General features: G+C 56.3%; 1 protein-coding gene across 2 annotated transcripts in view; it reads right to left on the reverse strand.

Moving 5' to 3' along the window:
• Positions 1–22,316, reverse strand: part of LOC309400650 (voltage-gated inwardly rectifying potassium channel KCNH2-like) — a 43,285-nt gene that overhangs the window by 16,713 nt on the left and 4,256 nt on the right. Inside the window, exons 3-5 of one of the 2 annotated variants that reach the window (XM_081969216.1) lie at positions 10,433–10,597; positions 8,306–8,758; positions 5,942–6,156 (exon numbers count right to left, since the gene is read on the reverse strand). In XM_081969216.1, coding sequence (XP_081825342.1) covers positions 5,942–6,156; positions 8,306–8,758; positions 10,433–10,597 — 833 coding nt within the window. Of the gene's footprint in view, positions 1–5,941; positions 6,160–8,305; positions 8,759–10,432; positions 10,598–22,316 lie in introns of both variants that reach the window. The other variant, XM_081969215.1, reaches the window with a different exon arrangement.

Genomic DNA, 22,316 nt, shown 5'->3' on the forward strand with positions numbered 1-22,316 from the left:
GCGCAGTTATTTCGGTGCCAGACGGGCTGGGGGTGGAAAACCAGCCAGGGACGGGGAGGACATCAGCATGCCAGGGAGCCCAATTCCAGGCTCCTCACGTCAGAGGAGTTCCCTGTCCCACGGCGGCTGCTCTGCAAAGCTGGCAACCCCCATCAGGGATGGGGGGCACGGAAGGCCTCTTCCGTGCCAGGCCAGGTGCCCACGACGCTGCCCACTTGCTTGCCAAATATGGAAGGGGTCTGGCAAGTCCAACACCCAGTCTGATGCCAGAAAGTCCCCACCCCACCCCCCAAAAATCTAGAGCAGCCCTTTGTTTGGCTGAGTCTCCTTCCGCAGAAGAGAGGGGCGCAGGGCTCTCCATCGGAACCGGCTGCCTCTTTAAAGCTTGGCCCGTTTTCTGCTGGAAGGCGGGGGAGAACAGCCTGAGGGAGGGGGGGAGAAGGAAGCGGGCCCAGGGCGGTTTGCCTGGAACTGACCACACTGCTTGGCCTGGGAGCTAAAATTAGCCACCCGTTGCGCTCTGCACCAAATTGGGACAAAAACGCTCTCTTTGCTGGAAATGGATAGTGTGTGTGTGCGTGTGTGTGTGTTTGTGCGTGCATGGGAGAGCAAGCTCTTCCCCCGGGCCAGGGGGCCAAGGAGAAGGGGGCAGCCCCTCTTTGGGACCTGCAGGCTTGGGAAAGCAGGCTGAGGGATGACCCCCCCCCCCCCAAGAACAGAGCCCTTTGAGCCCTTTGTGCTTAGAGCCACCCGCAGCAACTGGGCCAACCCCGAGTCTTGGGACATCTGTTCGGGACTGGAGGACCCACTTTGAGGACTCAAGATTGTGTGTGTGAGTGAGATCTGGAAGATGGGGGTGAGAAGGGGGGGCATAGCCCTCCCCACCTCACAAGGACCTGGGCTTATGTCCTGCGCGGAGGGGAGCGCGCTTCCCCCTTCCCATGGAGCACGGGAGGAATCCAGCCCTGCCTGTCTCTGGGGTCTCCTTCCCGTCCCACCCCCACACTCAAGGGGGAGCTGGGAGGGGCAGGGCACAGCAGGCATTGCCCGGGGATGGGGGGAGGGCTTCTTCTGCCCCACCAGCCCTGGAGGGAGGGCTGGGTGTGTCTGTGTGTGTGAAATTTCAATTTTCACAGCAGCAACCCACAGAAAGGTCTCTTCGGGGTTCAAATTGCTTGGGGGGAGGGGGGAGGGGCGCGTTCTGAGAGATTCACCATCCAATCCCTTTAAGGTAGGGGGTCTCCACCCTTGGCCAAGTTCAGACTTGTGGACTTCAACTCCCAGAATTCCCAGCTGCTTGGCGGGGTTATTTTGTTCCCAGACTGGCCGCGGGTAGAAAACACGCCAGAAGTGGGGGGGGGGGGGAGGGACACCCTGTCTGGAGAATTCTGGGAGTTGAAGTCCACAAGCCTTCAAATGGTTGAGCTTGGAGACCCCTTCCTTAAAGGGAGCAGATGGTCGATCTCTTGGTCCCTCCCTCACCAGTTTGAGCCGCAGGACAGGCCTGGAAGAGACCCCAGACCTCATTGTGCATTGTTGTTCTGAAATTTGAGACACCCCCCCCCTGCTCCGCAGCTTTGTCTCCAGGGCTGGACTAGGGAATTCTGGGAACTGAAGTCCACAAGCCAAGTTGGAGACCCCTGCTTTAATGTGATAGAGCCTTCTCCACCCCACCCCCTGGAAATTGCTCTCTGCCCCCCCCCCCCCGGTAGAAAAAAGCCTTCAACCTCACACCTTCCAGCCCCAGGAAAAGGGAACACAGGGGGCTTCCCCCCACATCCTCTCCATGGGGCAGGCCCGGAGGGACGCAGCGATATAAGAAAACTCTCTTTTAGCAGAGAATAACCTGAAGTCAAGACTTCAAGCCTCGATTTCGGGTTATTCTCTGCTAAAATTTCCATGCCAATCCTTCGGAGGGGCGAGGCTGCCCAAATTCAAGGATCAAGGGGTGGGCGATCTTCCATGCCAATCCACTGGATCCCAACCTCGCGCCCCCCCTCCTCCAACCCGCTTCCACCTGCTCGAAAAGATGTTTTAATTGGCCGATTCCAAATTTCTAAGTTTATAATAAAGTTTATACGATGATGATATTGGCTGCCTGTTTTATGGACGAGGGCAGGCCAGATGGGACAGGGAAGCCCCACCCCCGATTTCGGGGAGGGGGGAGAAAAGAGGAGAGGAACACCACTTTTGTTCACAAAAATCAAAGAAAAACAAACACCCCAAACACACAATCTCGTGCCCGCCGCCCAAAAAAACCTAACAACTGGTATTCCTAGGAAACAATCTATTTGCTAGACGGCTGCCAAGGATCGGACGTCCTGCTGATAGATCCTTAGTCGTCCATCAATTCCATCTCAAATTCTGGACGTTAACTGCAACTTTTTTGGCTGTTTGTGTGTGGAAATTTGGGCAAATTCTCACTTCTCAGGACAAAGTCGGGGCGCTGATGGAAAAAAAGGGCAAATTTAAAAAATTGGGGGCAGGGACAGCTTTGACGCCCGTCCTGATCAAGGGAGAGGAGTACGAGGGACAACCAAGCATTTGGGGGTCCCCCAGAGATCATCTAAACCAGGTACCTGTTGAGGGGGGTGGGGGAGGGGCCACTCCAAAACCGACCATTCTGGTATTGGCAATCTCATTTCCAACGATCACTTTTGGGGGCTGCTGAGAAGGTGTCCCTTTGGGTTTTTTTGGGGGGGGGTCTTTCTGATTTCATCCCACCCAACTGGGATCCCGGGGTTGGTGGGGGGTGGCAGAGGAGGGGCTTCGCAGGAAGAAAGAGACCCTCTGAGCGGGAAGGGAGCAACATGCATCGGTAGGTAATTCAACAGGGAAAGAGCTCCACAGTTGTCCCCTTCTCAATCCTCAGACCCCTCCCCCTTTTGACAAAAGGCAGGAAGTCAGTGCAACCAACTCAAGCCCCCTCCCCATTTGGGGTCTCAAAGACATCTCTGGGGTGGGGGCCACTGGAGAGAGGACAGGGTGTGTGTGTGTCTTCTGAGGAGGCCTCCCTTTGCTTGGCCCAGTTTGAGGGGGGGGTCCTTGTGGGTAGGGGCTTGGCAGGCTGGGTAGAGCTCACAAAGCATCACCAGGGGTGTGTGTGTGTGTGTGTGTGTGTGTGTGTGTGTGTGTTGGTGACTCCTCACAGCTGAGGGGCTCCTTCTGACAATGGCCCACTCTGCAGGGACCTTCCTCAAAACAACAGAGCCTCTGAGCACACCCAAAAGTGCTTTGCCCCTCTGGAATCCAGATCCAAAGACTTCTTTCCCCCCACTACAAAACCCCTGCTCCCCACCCCACCCCACCGCTTCCCCGCCGTACCTCCTGAGCCACCAAGCTGGAGATGCGGACAGCCCGTCGGACACGGGAGTCCTTGTCTTCCGGCTGTATTGGCTGCCCGTCTCTGCCCCGAGGCATCCCGGCCGGAGGGAAGGGGCTGGCCGCTCAGAGGGGGCGTTCGGAGGGTCCGCAGCTGCCCTGCCGGGCATTGCAGGCAGGGACTGGGGAAGGGGGGCCGGCCCAAACAGCAGCTCAAGGACTCGAGGCAGCTGCATCTGGTAGCACCCTGGCTTCTTTGGAGAGCGGCTGGCAGAGGGAACAGCTGCCAGCTCCTTCCCTCCCCATTCCCCTCTCCCTCTGCTCCACCCTAAGAGGCACCCCCCTCCTGGCTCCTCTGGGCCCCTCCCCTTACTCAAACCTTCCCAAAGATCTCTTGGCAGATGGGACAGACCGGGAGCAGCCCAGATGGGAGAGGCCGGCTGCGGACAAGGGATGCACCCCCCCCCTTATCTTGCTCCCCCCACGTCCCTGGAGAAAACGGGGGTCACCAGCTCTGGTTTTTTGGAGGGGGGTCTTTTCCAAGGCCCTGCAATGCAGCGGCAGAGTCTTGGGTAAGGGAGACGGATGGGGGTGCCCGCCAAAGTCCGGGTCACCTTGAAATGAGCTACACCGCCGTTTCCTGCAGCGGCCTTGACAGTCAACTACAAATTATGGGGCTGTCCCCCCCCTGCCACCCCCCCTTTTCTGGCAGGGGATCCTCGTGATGCATCTCAGCAGGAAAGGCTGAAAAAAGAGGGGGCCCCCCACACGTCTGTGGCTCCCAAGGTGGGCAATACCCCTCACGGCCTCCTTTGATGCTGCCCCCATCTCTGGGCACCCGTCCTGCAGCCATCAAGGCTCCGAGCTGTGCCTCTTTGGCCCCCAGGGGACCTGAGAGGAGCCCCCCTCCCAGGCTCCACCACCAGTGGGGGAAAGACCCACACCCTGAAATCGTGGGAGGTTCGCAGGGTCTCCTCCTGGCACCTGCCTGAGGAGGCGGGTGAGCGACGCCATCTCCGATGAAGCTCCGGCCTTGGGAAGACGGTTCACCTGCCCCCCCTCCCCCAACCCCCCCCCCTTTCACTTGAGACAGGTGGATTCATTTGGCCAACCTATTGGCTGCTCCCGCCCTCGAGCTGAGCAGCCCTAGACGGCCGAGACAGAGTTGGACACTTGGGAGCAACCAGAGAAGACCCAAAAACACCCCGGGGAAGAAGTGGAGCCAAGGCCAATCCTAAAAATGGAATCTCCTACCAGATCTCTCTCTCTCTCTTTCATTTTCTCTCTTTTCCCCCCTCTCTCTTCTTCCCTCTTTCCCTCTCTCTCCCTCTCCTCCTTTCTCCCTCTTCATCGCTCTCTCTCTCCCTCTCTCTCTTTTTCTCTCTGCCCATCTCTCTTTTTATGACTCTCTCTTCTCCCCTCCCACTTTCTCTTTCTCCCTATGTCTCTCTCTCTTTCATTTTCTCTCACTTTCCCCCCCTCTCTCTTCCTCCCTCTTTCCTTCTCTCTCCCTCTCCTTCTTTCTCCCTCTCCCTATTTTTTTCTCTCTCTCTTTCTTGCTCTTTTCCTGTCTCTCTTCTCCCACATTCTCTTTCTCCCCCTCCCCCTCCCTCCCTCTCTCTTTCTTTCTGTTTCTCTCTCCCCCTCTCCTTCTTTCTCCCTCTCCCTCTTTTTTTCTCTGTCTCTCTTTTGCTATCTCTCCATCTTTCTATCTCTCTCTTCTCCCCTCTCCCACTTTCTCTCTGTCTCTCTTTCATTCACTGCAGGTCTGCGGGGAGGGGAGAATGCTCTTCCCTGGGCGAGGGCATCGGTCAAGCAAGGCCAGCGTCCCCCACAAGCATGAAGGATGCATTCTGTGCCCCCCTCTTCACTGCCAAGCCCGCCCTCCATAGAAGCCATTTCCTGGGGGGGGGGGCTTCTGGAGTTGCCAGGCAGAATTCCCCTCCCCCCAAAGCGGTGCCTGGATCCAAATGGCTGATTCCTAAGTTTGGTGTCCTTGCACCTTTGCCTGATAGCTGTCTCCAAAGAGGCAGGTAACTCCCACAGGACTGAAGCACAGAAGACCCCTCCCCATCCTGTGACCCCCCCTCCTCCAATTGATCAATCTTCAATTGCAAACACATACACACTGGTTCCTCTTTGCTGCCCCTTCCCTGGCTGCCTTGCCGTGTTTGTTGCCATCTCAGCCAAAATAGGAATGGACTAGATGACCTCCAAGGTCCCTTCCCAACTCTGTCCTTCTATGACTCTGTAAGGGTCTCCTGCTTGAGCAGGGAGGTTGGACTACATAACCTCTGAGGTCCCTTCCAACTCTTGTCCTTCTATGATTCTGTAAGGGTCTCATGCTCAAGCAGGGGGTTGGACTAGATGATCTCCAAGGGACCTTCCACCTCTATTCTGACCGATTCGAGCAGAAACCAAGACAGTCCTCCTGAACAAGGATGTGTCTCTCCTCGCGAGAGACACCCTGGCCGCCGCCCTACTGCGCTTCTCCGCAAGTGCCCGCCAAGGCCTATGTCTATCCGCCTGACAACCACTGGCCCCCACCATATCGCTGCGTGACGCCCGGCAGAGGGGCCTCCAAGCTTCCCTCCTGCAGGTTTCTGCGACCGGCTCTCACCTGGGTGACCTTCTCAGTGACGTTGTGGGTGCGGTCCTTCAGCTTGCTGGGGGCGATGATCTCCTTCTCGCTGGAGGGGGAGGTCAGGAAAGCCTCGGCCTTGAAGTCCACAAAGTTGAGGGTGATCTGAGGTATCTTGCTGATCGCCCGGTAACGCATGAGGTCCGAATCAGAGGTGGAGTTGAGCAGGTGGCTCCGGGCGTTGTTCATGGCCCCTGCTGGGAAACCCCAAAGTCGTGAGCGAAAGAGGATGGTGCTTCATCTCCCTCCTGCCCACATGAGGACACCCCGAGCCCAAAGCCTCGGTTCTCTTCATCAGCCCGGCTACCAAAGGAACCGAACTCGCCTGTACAAAGTTGCTCAACAATATTCCACCCCCAACCTTCACCCTAAACCCTCACCCTCACTCAAACCCAACCCTAACCCTAACCCTAACTCTAAATCCTATTCCCAACCCCAACCCCTAACCCTCACACCAACACCAACCATAAACCCTAAACCCTAACCCAACCCTCACCCCAACCCTCACTCCAACCCTCACCCAAAGCCCTAACCCTGAACCCCAACCCCAACCCTCACCCCAAACCCCAACCCTCACCTCAACCCCACCCAAAACCCTAACTCTGAACCCCAACCCTCACCTCACCACAACCCTCACCCTAAATCCTAACCCTAAACCCCAACTCCTAACCCAACCCCAACCCTAACCCTAACCCTCACCCCAACCCCTAACCCTAACCTAATCCCAACCCTCACCCTCACCCCAACCCCCACCCTAAACCCTAATTCTAAACCCTATCCCCAACCCCAACCCCAAACCCTAACCCCAACCCTCACCCTAACCCCAACCCCCAACCCCCAACCCTCACCCTCACCCCAACCCTCATCCTAAACCCTAACTCTAAACCCTAACCCCAACCCTAAACCCCAACCCCAACCCCTAACCCTCACCCCATCCCCAACCCCAAACATAAACCCTAAACCCTAACCCCAACCCTCACCCCAACCCTCACTCCAACCCTCACCCAAAACCCTAACCCTGAACCCCAACCCCAACCCTTACCCCAACCCTCACCCTAAATCCTAACACTAGACCCCAACCCCTAACCCCAACCCTCATTCCAACCCTCACCCAAAACCCTAACCCTGAACCTCAAGCCTCACCCCAAACCCCAACCCTCACCCCAACCCCACCCAAACCCCCTCACTCTGAACCCCAACCCTCACCTCACCCCAAATCCTAACCATAAACCCCAACCCCTAACCCAACCCTACCTCTCACCCTCACCCTCACCCCAACCCCTAACCCAAACCTAACCCCAACCCTCACCCTAAACTCTAACTCTAAACCCTATCCCCAACCCCAACCCCAACCCTAAACCGCAACCCTCACCCCAACCCCAACCCCAACCCCAACCCCAAACATAAACCCTAAACCCTAAACCCAACCCTCACCCCAACCCTCACTCCAACCCTCACCCAAAACCCTAACCCTGAACCCCAACCCCAACCCTTACCCCAACCCTCACCCTAAATCCTAACACTAGACCCCAACCCCTAACCCCAACCCTCATTCCAACCCTCACCCAAAACCCTAACCCTGAACCTCAAGCCTCACCCCAAGCCTCACCCCAAACCCCAACCCTCACCCCAACCCCACCCAAACCCCCTCACTCTGAACCCCAACCCTCACCTCACCCCAAATCCTAACCATAAACCCCAACCCCTAACCCAAACCTAACCCCAACCCTCACCCTCACTCTAACTCTAAACCCTATCCCCAACCCCAACCCCAACCCTAAACCCCAACCCTCACCATAAATCTTACTCTAACCCTCACCCTAAACCCTCACCCCAACCCTCACCGAAAATTCTAACCCTGAACCCCAACCCTCACCCTAAGTCCTAACCCTAAACCCCAACCCCATCCCTCATCCTCACCCTAACCCGTTGACAAGATATCCCCAAATCTCTTTCTGCCAAGACGGGGAGAGATCTCCTCTGTCCCACTGGAGTGTGGGTTCTCCAACACGGGAGGTTCTGGAGAAGAGATAGGACCACAATTTGTCTGGAATGAGCAGAGGGTTGGACTAGAAGACCTCTAGGGTCCCTTCCAACCCTATTATTCTCTTATTCTGAATGCCATAGAGTCTCCTGCATGAGCAGGGGTTTGGACTACATGACCTCCAAGATCCCTTCCAGTGCTGTTATTCTGTAAGGGTCTCCTGCTTGAGCAGGGGGTTGGACTAGAGGATCTCCAAGGTCCTTTCTAACGCTATCAGCAGTGCTTGCCTGCCCAACCTCCTCAGCACATCCGTTGGCACCCCTCGCACCCTGCCTCCCAGCACCTGTGCGGGGACCTACCTGTGCTGGCATGCCGGCTGTGGGCCCAGCCTTTCTCCCCTTCGCCCTTCATGGCTTCGATGTCGTCCACCGAGGACGCCCGGCGCACGCTGTAGAAGCTCTCCCGCGAGCGGCTGCGGATCAGGCTGCAGTTGGAGAAGGAGGCCTCCAGGTGGAGGAGGGGGGCCTTGTCCATTCGTGGCGAGGAGTGTGTGACCGGGGGGGCCTCTCTGCCATTCCCCCTGTGCTCCATCAAGGCACGCCGGTCCTCCGGCTCGGGCTCCTCCTCTTCCTCACAGCCCAGGCAGGCGTGGTCCAGGGAGGAGGTGACTTCGTCCAGAGCCACGGACTCGCTGCTGGGCTTGGACAGGTCCACCACCACGGCTTCATCCGGCTCATCTTGCGGTAGCGACTGCTTGCTCCCGGCCAGGGCCAGCAGTGCCGGCAGCTTCAGCCGGAAGGATTTGCCGCGGCCTGGAAGGCAGAACCGGGACGCGCATTTGAGTGGCGGGGTTGAGATGGTCGGGCAATGAGCCCCTTCCCCATCTGCAGGTCGGACTAGAAGACCTTTGTGGTCTCTTGCGCCTTGGTTACAGATCGACTTACAATGGTTCATTTAGCGACCGTTCAACGTTACAACGCTAACAAAGGAACTTTGGACTGTTGTTCCCTCTTACGATCCCCGTGGTTGCAGGATCAACCTTCAGATGCTGAGAAAAGGACTCGTATTTGTGGTGATCGCAGCGTCCCCCGGGGGCCACGCGATCCCCTTTTGATGAGCAGAGTCAAGGGGGAAGCCACTTAACGACCGTGTGATCATGGGCCTTGAGTTTGACACCTCTGGCACAGGGGGATATGGACGCTTTGGCCACCAGGGGTCAGCAGCCCTCCTTGTGGCCTGGCCCAGAGGATGAGGGAGGGTTCCAAAGCGCCCCTCATCCCCAGCAGGACCCACCAGTAAGAGGAAACCTCTCCCCGCCTGCTGCCTTCACATAATCCCCCCCCCCTTTGTGCTCACACACACACACACACAGAGTTGCTTTCAGAGCCCAAATTGTGCACTCTTCCCTGCAGAGAAGCGACAGGACAGGCTGTTCCTGCAGGAAGGAGACAGTCACCTCTGTCTGTCCTCCCCATCTATCCTCCCACGCTGTTCTGCTCCTCCACCCCCCCCCTTCCTCCTCCTCCTTGAGCTCTTGGCCAAGCTCTTGGAGCAACCTGACCTGAGGGGACCGCAGAGTCCCTGCCGGGACCAGCCCCCCCCCCCCGATCCTCCAGACAGCCCACCGGAGCCGTTCACGTAAAGCCGCCATTCTTCTGCTGCTGCCCCCATCCCCAAATCCCCATCCCCCAAGGTGTTCTGCTCGTTTTCCAGGCCACGCCCGAGGACTTGGTGGTTTGGGAGGAAGAAGGAGGGGCCCCCAGAAAGCCTCCCTGTGGTTGGGAGACTTGCCCGGGTTTGCATTAGCTCTTCCTGCAGCATTTTTAAGATCTCGTCCCACTGGACGCTGGGGTTGCTAAGGACCATTTCCTCCAGGCTTTGGGCCTTTGGAGCCCTCTCCCATCCCCCACCCTCCGGGGCTGTCCTCCCCCCCCCTTCCCAATCTCCCCTCTTCTCTCCCCGGTGGGGTCATACTAAGAGATGAGAGCAGATAAAGGACCACCGACTGTCTCCTCTGGGCTTTGCCCCCCAGCCCCACTTCGGCAGTTCTGTAGGCACGGGGGGGTGGGGGGCACTGCAGAAGGGGTGAGGGGTTCTTTAGAGTGGGGGTGGGGGGGTTTGCCAGCCCCCAAAAGTCAACCAGAGCAATGAAGAGCTAACCCGGATTGCTTCTTATAGCCCTATCTGAATGAGGACGGAATCAATCAGCGGCCCCCAACTTTGCTGGTGCACAGACCAGGCGGTGGCACTGGCATTGGGGGCGGGGGGAGGGAGGGGGGGATGGTTACCTGTATTTTATTCCCCATTGCGGTCGTTAAGTTAAAGACTTACTCTACGTTACTCTTCCTGGCAGCCCCAAAGTAAGATGGCAACTACAGAAGCATCATCGTCTCGTCTGAAGACCAGCCGGACACACAGATGGGGTTTCCAAGGGCGACCCTTGCGTCCGTCCGCCTGTCCCCTGCAGACGGAGCCCCCCTCCCTACCTGTGGGCAACCAGGCGGCTGGCGACACCCAATGGTTGGTGTTCTTGGCCGAGCTGGTCAGCAGGTCCCGATCCACCACCACCTCGAAGTTGAGTATGAACATGATGACGGCCCCTTCCTCGTTCTTCACCGGCACCACGTCCACCAGGCACAGGAAGCAGCTGCCTGCCCAAAAAAGGGGGAGGAGGGGGGAGATCAGAAGAGAAGAGGACCCCACTTTCGCTCCCCCTTCCTCAGGGCAGGGGAGAGAGGGGGGGGGCCTAAGAGCCTCCCCCCCTCTCCCCTCCCCCCAGCCAGCTACTGGCAAGGACATGCCCAGGTTTGGCCCCCGCGTGCCTTCGGCCAGAGATCATTCCAAAGGGGGCCCTGGAGGTGCCACCTGTGCCAACAGCGCTGGGCGGTGTGGAAATTCCTCTCCCTTCAGGCTCTGCAGGTGGGCAGCTCAATGACAGTGAACAGAGCTGCACAAATGAAAGACTGCAGGATGGGATGGGATGGAACAGACCTAGAACTAAACTAGAATATGGTAGAATAACAGAGGATAGAACAGAGTTCGAACTAGAATAGAACAGAACAGAGAACAGAACAGAGAGTAGAATTAGAATTCAGAGTATAGAATATAGAACAGAACAAACAGGAGGGGTAACCCATCGTCCTGCATGGAGGGGAGGGGGCTCCCACACCTGGGGATGACCTCCAGGGAGATTGGGGGAGGGGTCAGGCACTTCCCAAGCTCTTGTCCCCCCCCTCCCTGGATGGAGGCGGCACCTGGTCGCTGGCGTGAAGCTGCACCTGGCATCCTGGGAGATACTTGGGGGGGGGGGGCGTTGGAGCCAGTAGCCACCAACCAAGGGCCAGGTGAGGCATTTGGGGGTGCAGCAAAGGACCCCACTCTTGGGGGGGCAGGCTCTGTGGGCCAAACCCGTCTTCCCACTCCCAGGATCTGGCCTGAATCCCCCCCCAAAAGGTCACATTCAGGCAGCACAAACCCCAATGCTCAGAATGCAACGCTCCCCCAAGCAACCTTCACCCCCCCTCACCCACGAATTCAACCAAGCCTCCCCTTCACCAAAGCCGCCATCTTCTCCCTTTTCAAACGTTAAGTTCCTAGTCCTCAGGAAGGTCAAGCCTCTCGCTGGCTGGCTGAAGACCTCTGGAGTTGGAGCAGCTTTAGGCACTCCTTCCCCCCTCCCCAGAGCCGTCCCCCTCTCCCCTTCCTCACCTCCCCTTACAACGCAGCCCTCCCCCTGTGAAGAGAACCAGGGCACCCCTGGGCCTGCACAGAGTTCACCTGGGCCAAGGCAACACCGCATGGGAGTTCAGCCCTGGCATGGCTGGTGTCCCAGTGCCAAGGGAGGAGGGGTTCCTCTCTCTGCAACCCGAGGCGAGGCTGGGCAACACCAAGCGGAAGCCGGCTTGCCAAGGACTGACTAACATGCCCACTGTAGCCGGAGATGGGCCGTTTTGCCAACCCGGGAGAGAGAGAGAGGGGCAACTGGGGAATTTGGCAGGGCATTTGACATCCAAATAAGGCCCTGGCCACCACCGCCGCACGATGGCAACTGGCAAAAGCAGAAAGGGAGGGGGGGGCGCCTGATCCCCAAAAAGGCAGGTTGAGCGGCGGAGCCAAGCTTTGGCACCACTAATACGTCAGAGTGGAGACGAAAGCGTACGAAGAAGCAGGAATGACACTCAGAACCAGGGCGGACAGGATAACAGTCTTTCAATATTTTGGGGGGGGGGCTGCCCCAAAGAAGAGGGGGTCCACTTATATCCCAAAGGCCCAGAAGGCAGAAGAAGCAACGGATGGAAGCAACCTGGCATGAAGGAGGCATTTCCTGAAAGGGAGGGCAATTAACCAGGGGAACTGCTTGCCACCAGAAGTTGCGGCACTGGAGGTTTTGAAGAAGAGACTGGACAGCCACCTGTCTGAAATGACCTAGGGTCTCCTGCTTGAGCAGGGGGTTGGCTAGATGACCTCCGAGGTCCCTTCCAACTGTGATTCTGTAAGGCTCTCCTGCTTGAGCAGGGGGTTGGGCTAGATGACCTCCGAGGTCCCTTCCAACTGTGATTCTGTAAGGCTCTCCTGCTTGAGCAGGGGGTTGGGCTAGATGACCTCTGAGGTTACTTCCCTCTCTGTCATTCTGCTCTCTCTCCATAGGCTGCCCCATGTCAAGAGAGACCTGGCGCCTCTACCAGCAGTCCTCGACCTGTGACCAATCTTCCATTGCTAAGCGAGCCATTGGGAAGCATGGTTTGCTCCATCTTACGAGCGTTTGCAAGACAGTCGTTAAGTGAATCTCTGCAATTGTGACCTGAGCAACACACAGTCGTTAAGTGAATCTGGCTTTCTCTGTTGACTTTGCGCACACGGTCACAAGGCTGTTCAGGTGACGCTACGACCGTCATAAATATGAGTCAGTTGCCGAGTGGCTGCTTTCCCTTCCATTCTCAGGTCACAATTCTTCTCCAGGCGCAATGCAACATCTGGGCACCAGGGGGCGCATGTGTCCCTCAGCGCTGAGGCTCCTTTGTGCCATTCCAAGAAGAGAGGGAGGAGGCGGGCCAGCCGACATTAAGTGAGACCTTTGTTAAGTGAGCTTCAGTCCATCTGACAAGCTTTTTGCCACTGTTGTTAAGAGAATCCCTGCAGCGGATAAATGCGCCCCCACGGTCGTTAAGTGAATCCGGCTCCCCCCCTTGTCTTTCGCTTGTCAGACAGTCGCAAAAAGGGATCGTGTGACCCCCGTCCTAAATGTGAGTCAGTCACCAAGCTTCCCACTAATGGGAAGGCCGCGACGGTCATAACTGTGAAAAACGGTCGTAAAGTCACGCTTGCGAAACGAATGGTTGTAAGTCTGGACTGACTGCCGGACTTCCTGGGTCAGGTAGCCCACTCCTGCTTGGAAGGGTTCTTTTGAGGTCATCCAGCCCACCCCTCTTTGGGGCCAGAGTCCCTCCGAGTCAGTGGAGGAGAAACTGGACGGATAGATGTCGGTTTGTTATCAGGGTTCAAAAGGAGGAAACAGAGGTGGCTCATGCAGTGGGTTGGGCTAGATGACCTCCAAGGTCCCTTCCAACTCTGTCGTTATGCAAGGGAAGTCGCCTGCCTGCCTGCCACACACACACACACACACACCAAGCCGGATGTTTGAGCCACCACATGGTTTGCAAAACTTTACAGCTAGTCCTCGATTTACAGTGGTTTGCTTAGTGACCGCTCAAAGTTATGTTGGTGCTAAAAAAGGGGGGGCCTAAAGGACCGTTTTCACACTTACGACCATTGTGATCATGGGATCCAAATTCAGACGCTTGCCAAGTGACTCCTATTGATGACGGGCGCAGGGTCCCGCCATCCCATTTTGCGACCGTCTGTCGAGCAAAGTTGGGGACGACGACGACCGGATTCACTTAAGAAACCGGATGACTCACTTAACAACTGCACGGATTTGCTTAACCACAGAGGCAAGAGAGGTCGTTCAATGGGCCAAAAGCCACTTCACCAATGTCTCAATTAGCAACTGAAAGTGGGGGCGCCTGTGCCATGGGATAGACCTCAACTTACGACCACAATGGAGCCCCCAATGTCTGTCGCTAAGTGAGACATTTGTGAAATGAGTTTTGTCTCATTTTACAACCTTCCTTGCCCCGGTCATTAAGCGAACCCCTGCTGTTGTGAACTTAGTCCCACAGTCGTTAAGATTCCCTGTGGACTTTTCCTGTCCGACGGTCACTAAAGAGGATCCAATGAGCCCCAGGACACGGCTACGAGCCTCATAAATACAAGTCCATTGCCGAGCATCCTGTTCCTACGACCAACAGTTGTAAGTGTGAAACAACAGCCCTAAGTCCATTTTTTTCCCAGCCCGGGTCTAAATTTGGTCACTAAACGAAACCTTGTAAGATGTCCCCTTTCCTTCTAGGTTGATCTGGGGGAGCACCTGCCGCATGGCCTTGTACCCCTCCTCCAATCGGGAGGCAAGGCAGACCCCCCCGCTCCCTTCCTCGCTCATCGTAGAGTCCCCTCCCCACTGCCTCTGACCCCCCTCCCTCACCAATGTCCCGGAGAAGGAAGAGCCTCCCCAGCTTCTCTCTGCGCCCACAAAAAGGATGCCTCCCCCTTCCAATTGGGGGAGGAGGTTCCTGGAAGGAGCCCCTCCCAAGAGGCTCCTGCAGAAGCTCATGCCCCCCACCCCCTCCAAACAAGGCAGGCTGCGTTGCCCACAAATCTGAAAGGGGGAGGGGGCATTTCTGCCGAGGCTTGGCATCCCCAGGACCCCTCCCAAGAGAACACCACGCCAGCCTGGCAGGGGAAGTACCCCCCCTCCGCCCCCCTCCAATTGTGGCAGGGCCCCCTTCCAGGGTTGGCATGCCCCCCTCCTCAAAAAAGCCCCCCTAACAACGCTCAGCTCAAGGGGCGGAAGCTTTATCTGAAAAGCCAGCCTGATTTTTATGGGGGTCTGTGCGGGACGGAAAGCTTCTCCTCCTTTCACGGCTCGGACCTTCTTTGGCGGCGGAGGGGGGGGGCTGCTTTGGGCCACTACGAACAGCGGGCAGGGGGCTTTGCTGTTGTTCTCTTGCATGCACCCAGCCCCCTCCCCTCCTTGCCCAGCCCCCTCCCCTGCAATTCTTCCCCATGTGTCTATCTCTAACCCGTTAATGGACCGTGCTGCCTTCCTCCCCCCCCCCCGGGAATCAGCGCAAAGCTTTCCCTCGGAGGAAGGGGGGGGGCTAAGCTGTTCCCACCTGTCCTTCCCTCCCTCCACTGCTCCCCAAAGCACAGCACAGCCCCAAGAAAATGGGGGTGGGTTTTCCTCTTGTAGAATGGTCCTCGACTTAGGACTGTTTATTGAACGACCGTCCGCTGACAAAAGCCCCCGGACTGCTTTTCACACTTAGCGGCCATTGCGTGTCCCTGGGGTTGCGTGATCAACATTCAGACGCTCGGAAACTGACTCGTATTTATGACAGTCACGGCGTTCCCCTGGGGTCAGGCGATCCCTTTTGGCAAGGAAAGTCAAAGGGGAGGCCTGATTCGTTTAACGACTGCCTGACTCGCTAGGCAATGGCAGGGATTCACTTAACCACCTAGGGAATAAAACCACCTCCATGTCGTAAAATGGAGCGCTATTCCTTTCACAACCGTCTGGCTAAAGCCACAGAAATGTCGGCCTCAAATTGTTGTCATAACTGGAGGACTACAGGAAGTCCTCAACTTACAATGTTTCACTTAGCGACTGCTCCAAGTTACAACGGCAATGGAAAAAGTGACTTGTGACTAATTTTTCGCAGTTACAACCTTTACAGCATGCCTGGGGTCACAATTCATTGGTCACTGACTCGTATTTATGACAGTCGCAGCATCTCGGGATCACGCCCTTTTGCAACCTCTGGACCAGCAAAAATCCATGCGGAAGCCAGATTCAGTTCCCAACCGGGGGACTGACTTAATCCACTGCCGGGAACAATCACTTAACGACGGAGGCGAGAAAGGTGGTAAAATGGGGCAAATGTCACAAAGGTCTCGCTTAATGACGGGAATGTGGGGCTCCGTTGTGGTTGCTGACATGCAGCCCTTCGCCCCAGGGAGATTACCACACGTCCCCTTTCCAGACAGAAAAGAGGGAGGAAGCCAAATCCCCCCCCCCCTCTGCACATTAGACCCCCATGGGGGGGGGCAGTTAGGGGGCAAAAAATGGCCCTGCCTCAGTTACCCTTTGTGGCAGCTGCAAACTCCTCCCGGGTCTGCCCTCTTTCAGACAACAGGGCCCCTTGGCTGTCCATCATGCGTTGCCCATGGCAACCGTGTTATCTGGGGGGGAGGCGGGAGGGGTGAGCATGAGGCCGCAGACGTGTCTGGGGAGGGGCAAGGATTTCCCTAAAAGGGGAAGGGGGGGAGCGCGTTGCTCCTGCCGCAGCAGCCGGCTTTGTTTACCGGCTGGCTGGCTCGAAGAAGTCGCTGACGTGGAGAGAAAGGCACCCGGGATGGGGAGGAGGGGCAGGAGGGAGGACGGCGCCTGGCCTCTGCCCCCAAAGTGGCTTGCATGCTGGGGAGGGGGCTGAGGACCCCACCTGCCCTGCCCTCCAAAATGGCCGATTGACCCTTGGAAGGTGGAAAACGCTCGCATGCGCACACAAAGGAGTCCACTCAAGGCTCCCCCCCCAGGCTCGTCCACTCAGCTTGCTGACCCCCACCCCTTGAAAGACCCCTGCCCAACACATCCTGTGGGTAGAGAGCTGCACCTGACCAGAGGACAGCCCTCTCTCAGTTAGGATTCCCCGCCTCCCACCCGAGCAGGTCTCCCAATTTCCAAAGGGATCAAGCCACCACAATTCTCCCCCCCCCCAAGACCCCTCCCAGCTGAGAGGATCGGGCCCCGCAGGGTGGGGTGAACGGAGGACAAAGACCCAACCCCCCATCCTTGGGAAGTGGCCAGCCCAGCTGCATCTCCCGGTGGCCCCAAGCTGATCCAAAACTTGATCCCGACCAGTGGGTCCCCAACCTTTCCGGCGTTGTGGATCGGCAGCAGGGGGGGGGAGTGGATGGTCCCATGGAAGTGGCGGCCAGACAGGCGTGAGGCTCTTGGCCGCTCGTGCAAATAGAACTGCGCCCGATGTGCTCGGCTGCCACTTCCGCGGTTCCGAAGGGGCCGCGTCCTGGGATTGCGCCTTGGCTGAGGGTTGTGGATCCCTGATGTGGAGCCAAAGAAGGTGGACCAAGAGGGAGGTGCCCAGCCCCCTCCTCAAATACCATCAGAAGGCGGCCACTGTCCTGTGGGGGGAGGGGAGGTTGGCCCAGGACCACCCTCTGATTCTGCTGCTGCAGTAGAGGGGCTGGGAAATACATGGGACCCATGTCGGACGTTAGTCCTTACCCATTCAAGGTCATGCAGACCTCCCTTTTTCAGGCTAAGGTGGGCGGGTGGCCCCCCTCCTCACCCTGCAAGCCCCATTCGCTGGGGGGGGAGTTAAAGGGCACCCTGTGGCCGCCGGTGTCGGCTGTGGTGGCCCTTTGGCTGCCTCGTTTCCCAGGCAGAACAGGTGATTCCGGTGCAGCCCCAGGGCCAGACTCTCCCCCCAACTAAATTTTGGGGCACCCGCCATGGGAAGCAGGCGAGACCACCGCAAGGGCGGACTCCGCGGCGTCTCTTTACCGTTTGCTGCGCCCGGATGGAGAGAAAACTATGGATTAATCTCTCGGCTGACCCACATAAGCGGGGGAAGGAGGGAGGGAGGGGGGCAAAAAGGAGCCTTGGGGCACCACAGAAAGAACCCCAGCTTCACCCTTAAATTCGGGGGGGGGGGATTCCGTGGGGCCCTGCCCAGAGAGACCCCAACCAAAAGCATCCGGAGGAGGAGGAGGAGGAGGAGCCAACCGGCAGGCAGAGATGGCCGGATGTCTGCTGGTCCGAAGGGAGTAGACGTAATCCTCGAATTACAACAGCTCATTTAGTGACCGGTCGATGTTACCAGGGCACTGCACAAAGGACCGTTGTTCACACTTAAGACCGTCAGCACATCCCCACAATCAGGAGATCTACATTTGGATGCTTGGGCACTGAATGCCACTCATGACGTAGGGTCACGCGATCCCCTTTCACGACGTTCAGACAAACAAATCCAATTCTCTCTTACTAGCATAAACAACCGCCGGGATTCACTTAACGACCATGCCACGGAAGGTGGCTCACTTAGCCACAGCCTCACTTAGCGACAGAAATGGGGGGGATCCATGGCGTTCGTACGTTAGACGTCAGAAGGCTCCAAAGCCGCGAACCTTCTCCCTCCCTCAGTGGGAACTAGCCTACCGATCAGAAATATTTATGGGACGGGGAGGCCAAGAGGGAGGGGGGGGGCAGAGAAAATGGGGAGGGAACGGGGGAGGGGGGGCAGCCCACACCCCCATGCTGGAGAGGAGCAGAGCACAAACGAAAGAGACAAGAGCAAAGCCGGGACGGACGGAGGGACAAACAACTCAGCCACAGAGCTCCTTGCCAACAGCAGCTGGAGGAAACACAACAGCATCTCCGAGGCCAGCCAGGCCACAGCAGCCTGTAAACACACCCAGCGACAAAGGGGAGGGTGGAGAGCAATGACCCCCCCTCTGCTGCCGTTGCTCTGTGGAAGGCCTTTTCCCCAGCCCCTGTGTGTCTGTGTCTGAGGCAGCCCCCTCCCCCTGCAGCCCTCTTGAAGGCAGGATAAACAGAGGGGGCCCAGACCCACGTGTCTGATGGCTTATCTTCCTGGGGTCCCAGTGGGATCCAGGCTGAAATTCCATCCTTCCTACAGAAGGAAACCCCCACTCCCCACCCCCCACCCCCCACCCCCACCAGGGACAGCAACAGGCAACAGCTGGAGTCCCATGCAGAAGAAGCTAAAAAAACAATCGGAAGCCCATCACCATCTTCTGTGGAACGAGAGGCCACCCTGAATTCCTAGAAAGGCTCCTCCTTCTGCTTGATAGAATCATAGGACTGGAAGGGGCCTCTCCTGGAGATCTTCTAGTCCAACCCCCCCCCCCCCCCCCGGCTCAAGCAGGAGACCCTCACAGTCATAGAAGGACAGAGTTGGAAGGGACTTCGGAGGCCATCTAGTCCAACTCCATGCTCAAGCAGGAGACTCTTGCAGAATCACAGAGTTGAAAAGGACCTTGGAAGTCATTTAGTCCAACCCCCCCTGCTCAAGCAGCAGACCCTGTACCAAGGGTGTCAAACTGGATTTCTTCGAGGGCCTGATCAGCATTGTAACTCTCCTCCACGGGCTGGCAGGAGGTGGAGATGGTCCAGATGCCTCCTGCAGCACCCTGCTAGCCAAAACAGGAAACAGGGGTGTGTGTGAGGCCCCCCGCTACCCATTTTTGGTCTCCACAGCCTCCTGCACCACTCTGCCAGCTGAAATCGGGCTGTGGGGTGGCGGCGATCACCCCTTGGCCCAGTAGTGGGCAGTGGCACGCAGGTTGGGGACCCCTGCCTTAAAGCCATCTCTGGGAAATAGAAGCTGGAGGTGGAAGGCTGGAGAGAGCTGTGGGGCACTCTGAAGACCCCGGAGGGCCAGCCTGCCAGCGCATAACTGCATACCAGTGCAGGGGGCATACTGGGAGGGGTTGGGGGCAGAAGGTGGGAAGGATTAAAGGTTGGTCCCAATAGCAACAGGCACCTTGGGTGTGATCCCAAAACAACCAAAGCACTGCTGGGAACGCTATTGGCATTGACAAATACAACGTTGGTCAATTGTAACTACAGGCAGCCCAGAATGGCTGAAATCACGCGACAGTGTTTTCAAGAAATGTCAAACAACCACATTTCCCTCCATAGGGAGACAAACTGGACTCGATAGGTTGAGAAAAATGCCTAATCCAGCCTGACCATCTGGCTGGAACATCTGTACAAACCATAATAACCACCGGCCTTGTCCAAATCCCCATTAGTCAATTGCAAAAGGGCTGCTTTATTGGGAACAGCTGACATCCTGCGACAATCCCTTTAATACCATTCAAGAGGGATATCTGCCTATCTGCAGACTTTGGGAAGGACTCCAGAGGTGGACCGAAAGGCCAAATCCAGCCTGGCTGACCACGGGACAAACTCTCATGAAAAAAACGCTCATCTTTGCTACAATTATTGCAATTTCGATAGAATAAGCATTTTACATCCTTGGTTCTTTTCCAAGAGCCTATTCATCCTCTTTATGCTCCCGCCTCTTGCGGGTAAAGAGGTGGTATGAAATTCGATAAAAGATTTAAACAAGGCAGGATATAAATAAATAAACAGATGGTGCAAAGTCTCCTTGAGACCATGGAAAAAATAATCCAGGTGGCATTTTAGCTTATTTTCGATGCAAGAAATTAACCGGTGCCTTCAATGGCCGGAATAGGCTTCTCCAAATCCCTACGGAATTAAGTCCACATTAAAAAAAAAAAACCCAAGAGGAAAACGTTGGTAGAGACAATGTACATTCCTGAAACTCCCCCCCCCCCAAAAAATGTTTGCATTGTGCCAAGATTGGACACGTCTAGTAAAGGCTCTCCTGCTAAAGCTAGATGACCTCTAGGGTCCCTTCCCACTCTGTCCTTCTGTAATTATATAAGCAGTGGTGGGTTTCCTTTTTTCTCCCACTACCGGTTCACCCGATCCGGGCCAAACTTGCAGAAACCCACTTCTGTCCGTAAGGGTCTCCAGCTTGAGCAGGGGGCTGGACTAGAAGACCTCCAAGGTCCCTTCCGTGATTCTGTGCTAATGAAAATTGGCACACCGAATGCCCGTTTGGAGAAAGCGATCAGAGGAGGCCATTCGAAGCCTCCAAGCCAGGAAAAGAAAAAAGTCTATGAATGGGAAATTGGGAAACACACAGAATATGTGGGTTTCTGCAACGGAAGACGGACCTACCCGGGGCTGCATGGCAGGATAGCCAACACTGGGAGGTCTCCCCCTAATTCCTGCAGGAGGAGGAGGAGGAGGAGGAGGAGGAGGAGGAGGAGGAGGAGGAGGAGGAGGAGGAGGAGGAGGAGGAGGAGGAGGAGGAGGAGGAGGAAGGAGGGGCACTGAGCACATGTGCTCTGGCCAGGGAGAGTTTTACCGCAAGTATTAAAGATCTCGACAAACTCGAACCCGGGGCCCTATCCAACAATGTGAAATTTAACATGAAGAAAACCAAGGTTTTACACCTAGGTGGAAAAAACCAAAGGCACAAGTACTAAGTAGGCGAAACACAGCTCAAAAACAGGAGCTGGGAGATGGGCTTTGGAGTCCTAGTGGATGATCCCTTAAACACAAGCCAGCAGCCGAAAATGCTAAAACCGTCCTCGGTGGTCTAAGCAGAGGCGTAGAATCAAAATCACATGAACCGCTAGTACTGCTTTGTAAAGCCTTAGTAAGGCCACACCTGGAAAGCTGCAACTAATTTTGATCACCAGATCACAAACAAGTTGCTGAGACTTTGGGAGAAGTGCAGAGAAGAGCACCTGAGACGATGGAGGAGATCTAAACGTAGGAAGAATGCTGCAGGATTTGGGTCTGGTTAGCCTGGAGAAAAGAAGGAGTAGGGGGAGGGCAGGATAACATTTGGGGTCCCCAAAGAAGTGGGGGTGGGGGCGGACTTATTCTCCAAAGCACCAGGAGGCAGGACGAGAAACAATGGATGGAAACTAATTGAGGAGAGAAGCAACCTGGAATTAAGGAGCAACTTCCTAACAGGGAGCACCATTAACCAGTGGAACTGCTTGCCACCAGATGTTGCTCCATCACTAGAGGTTTTTAAGACTGGACAGCAATTTTGTCTGGTATGGTACAGGTTCTCCTGCTGGAGCAGCGGGTTGGGCTAGATGACCTCCAAGGTCCTTTCCAACTCTATGATTCTGTAAGGGTCTCCTGCTTCAGCTGGGGGATGGTCTAGATGACCTCCAAGCTCCCTTCCAACTCTATGATTCTGTAAGGGTCTCCTGCTTCAGCTGGGGGATGGTCTAGATGACCTCCAAGCTCCCTTCCAACTCTATGATTCTGTAAGGGTCTCCTGCTTCAGCTGGGGGATGGTCTAGATCTAGACCAATCTTTCGGACCTCAGGGACCACTACATTCCTAATTTTAAATCCTGCGGACTGCTAATATGATTTTTTTAAAAAAGCTAAACAGTATTTAATACAATATTAAAAAAATGCAAATGTTTTTTCTGCCAACCACCAAAATTTTCTCAGGGACCACCAGTTGGTGACCGCTGGTCCAGATGACCTCCAGGGTCCCTTCCCACTCTGTCATTCCATGATTCTGTAAGGGTCTCCTGCTTGAGCAGGGGGTTGGGCTAGATGACCTCCAGGGTCCGTTCCCACTCTGCCACTCCATGATTCTGTAAGGGTCTCCTGCTTGAGCAGAGGGCTGGACTAGGAGACCTC

Source organism: Natrix helvetica (assembly GCF_964273705.1).
Source record: "Natrix helvetica genome assembly, chromosome: W".
Classification (NCBI taxonomy): domain Eukaryota; kingdom Metazoa; phylum Chordata; class Lepidosauria; order Squamata; family Natricidae; genus Natrix; species Natrix helvetica.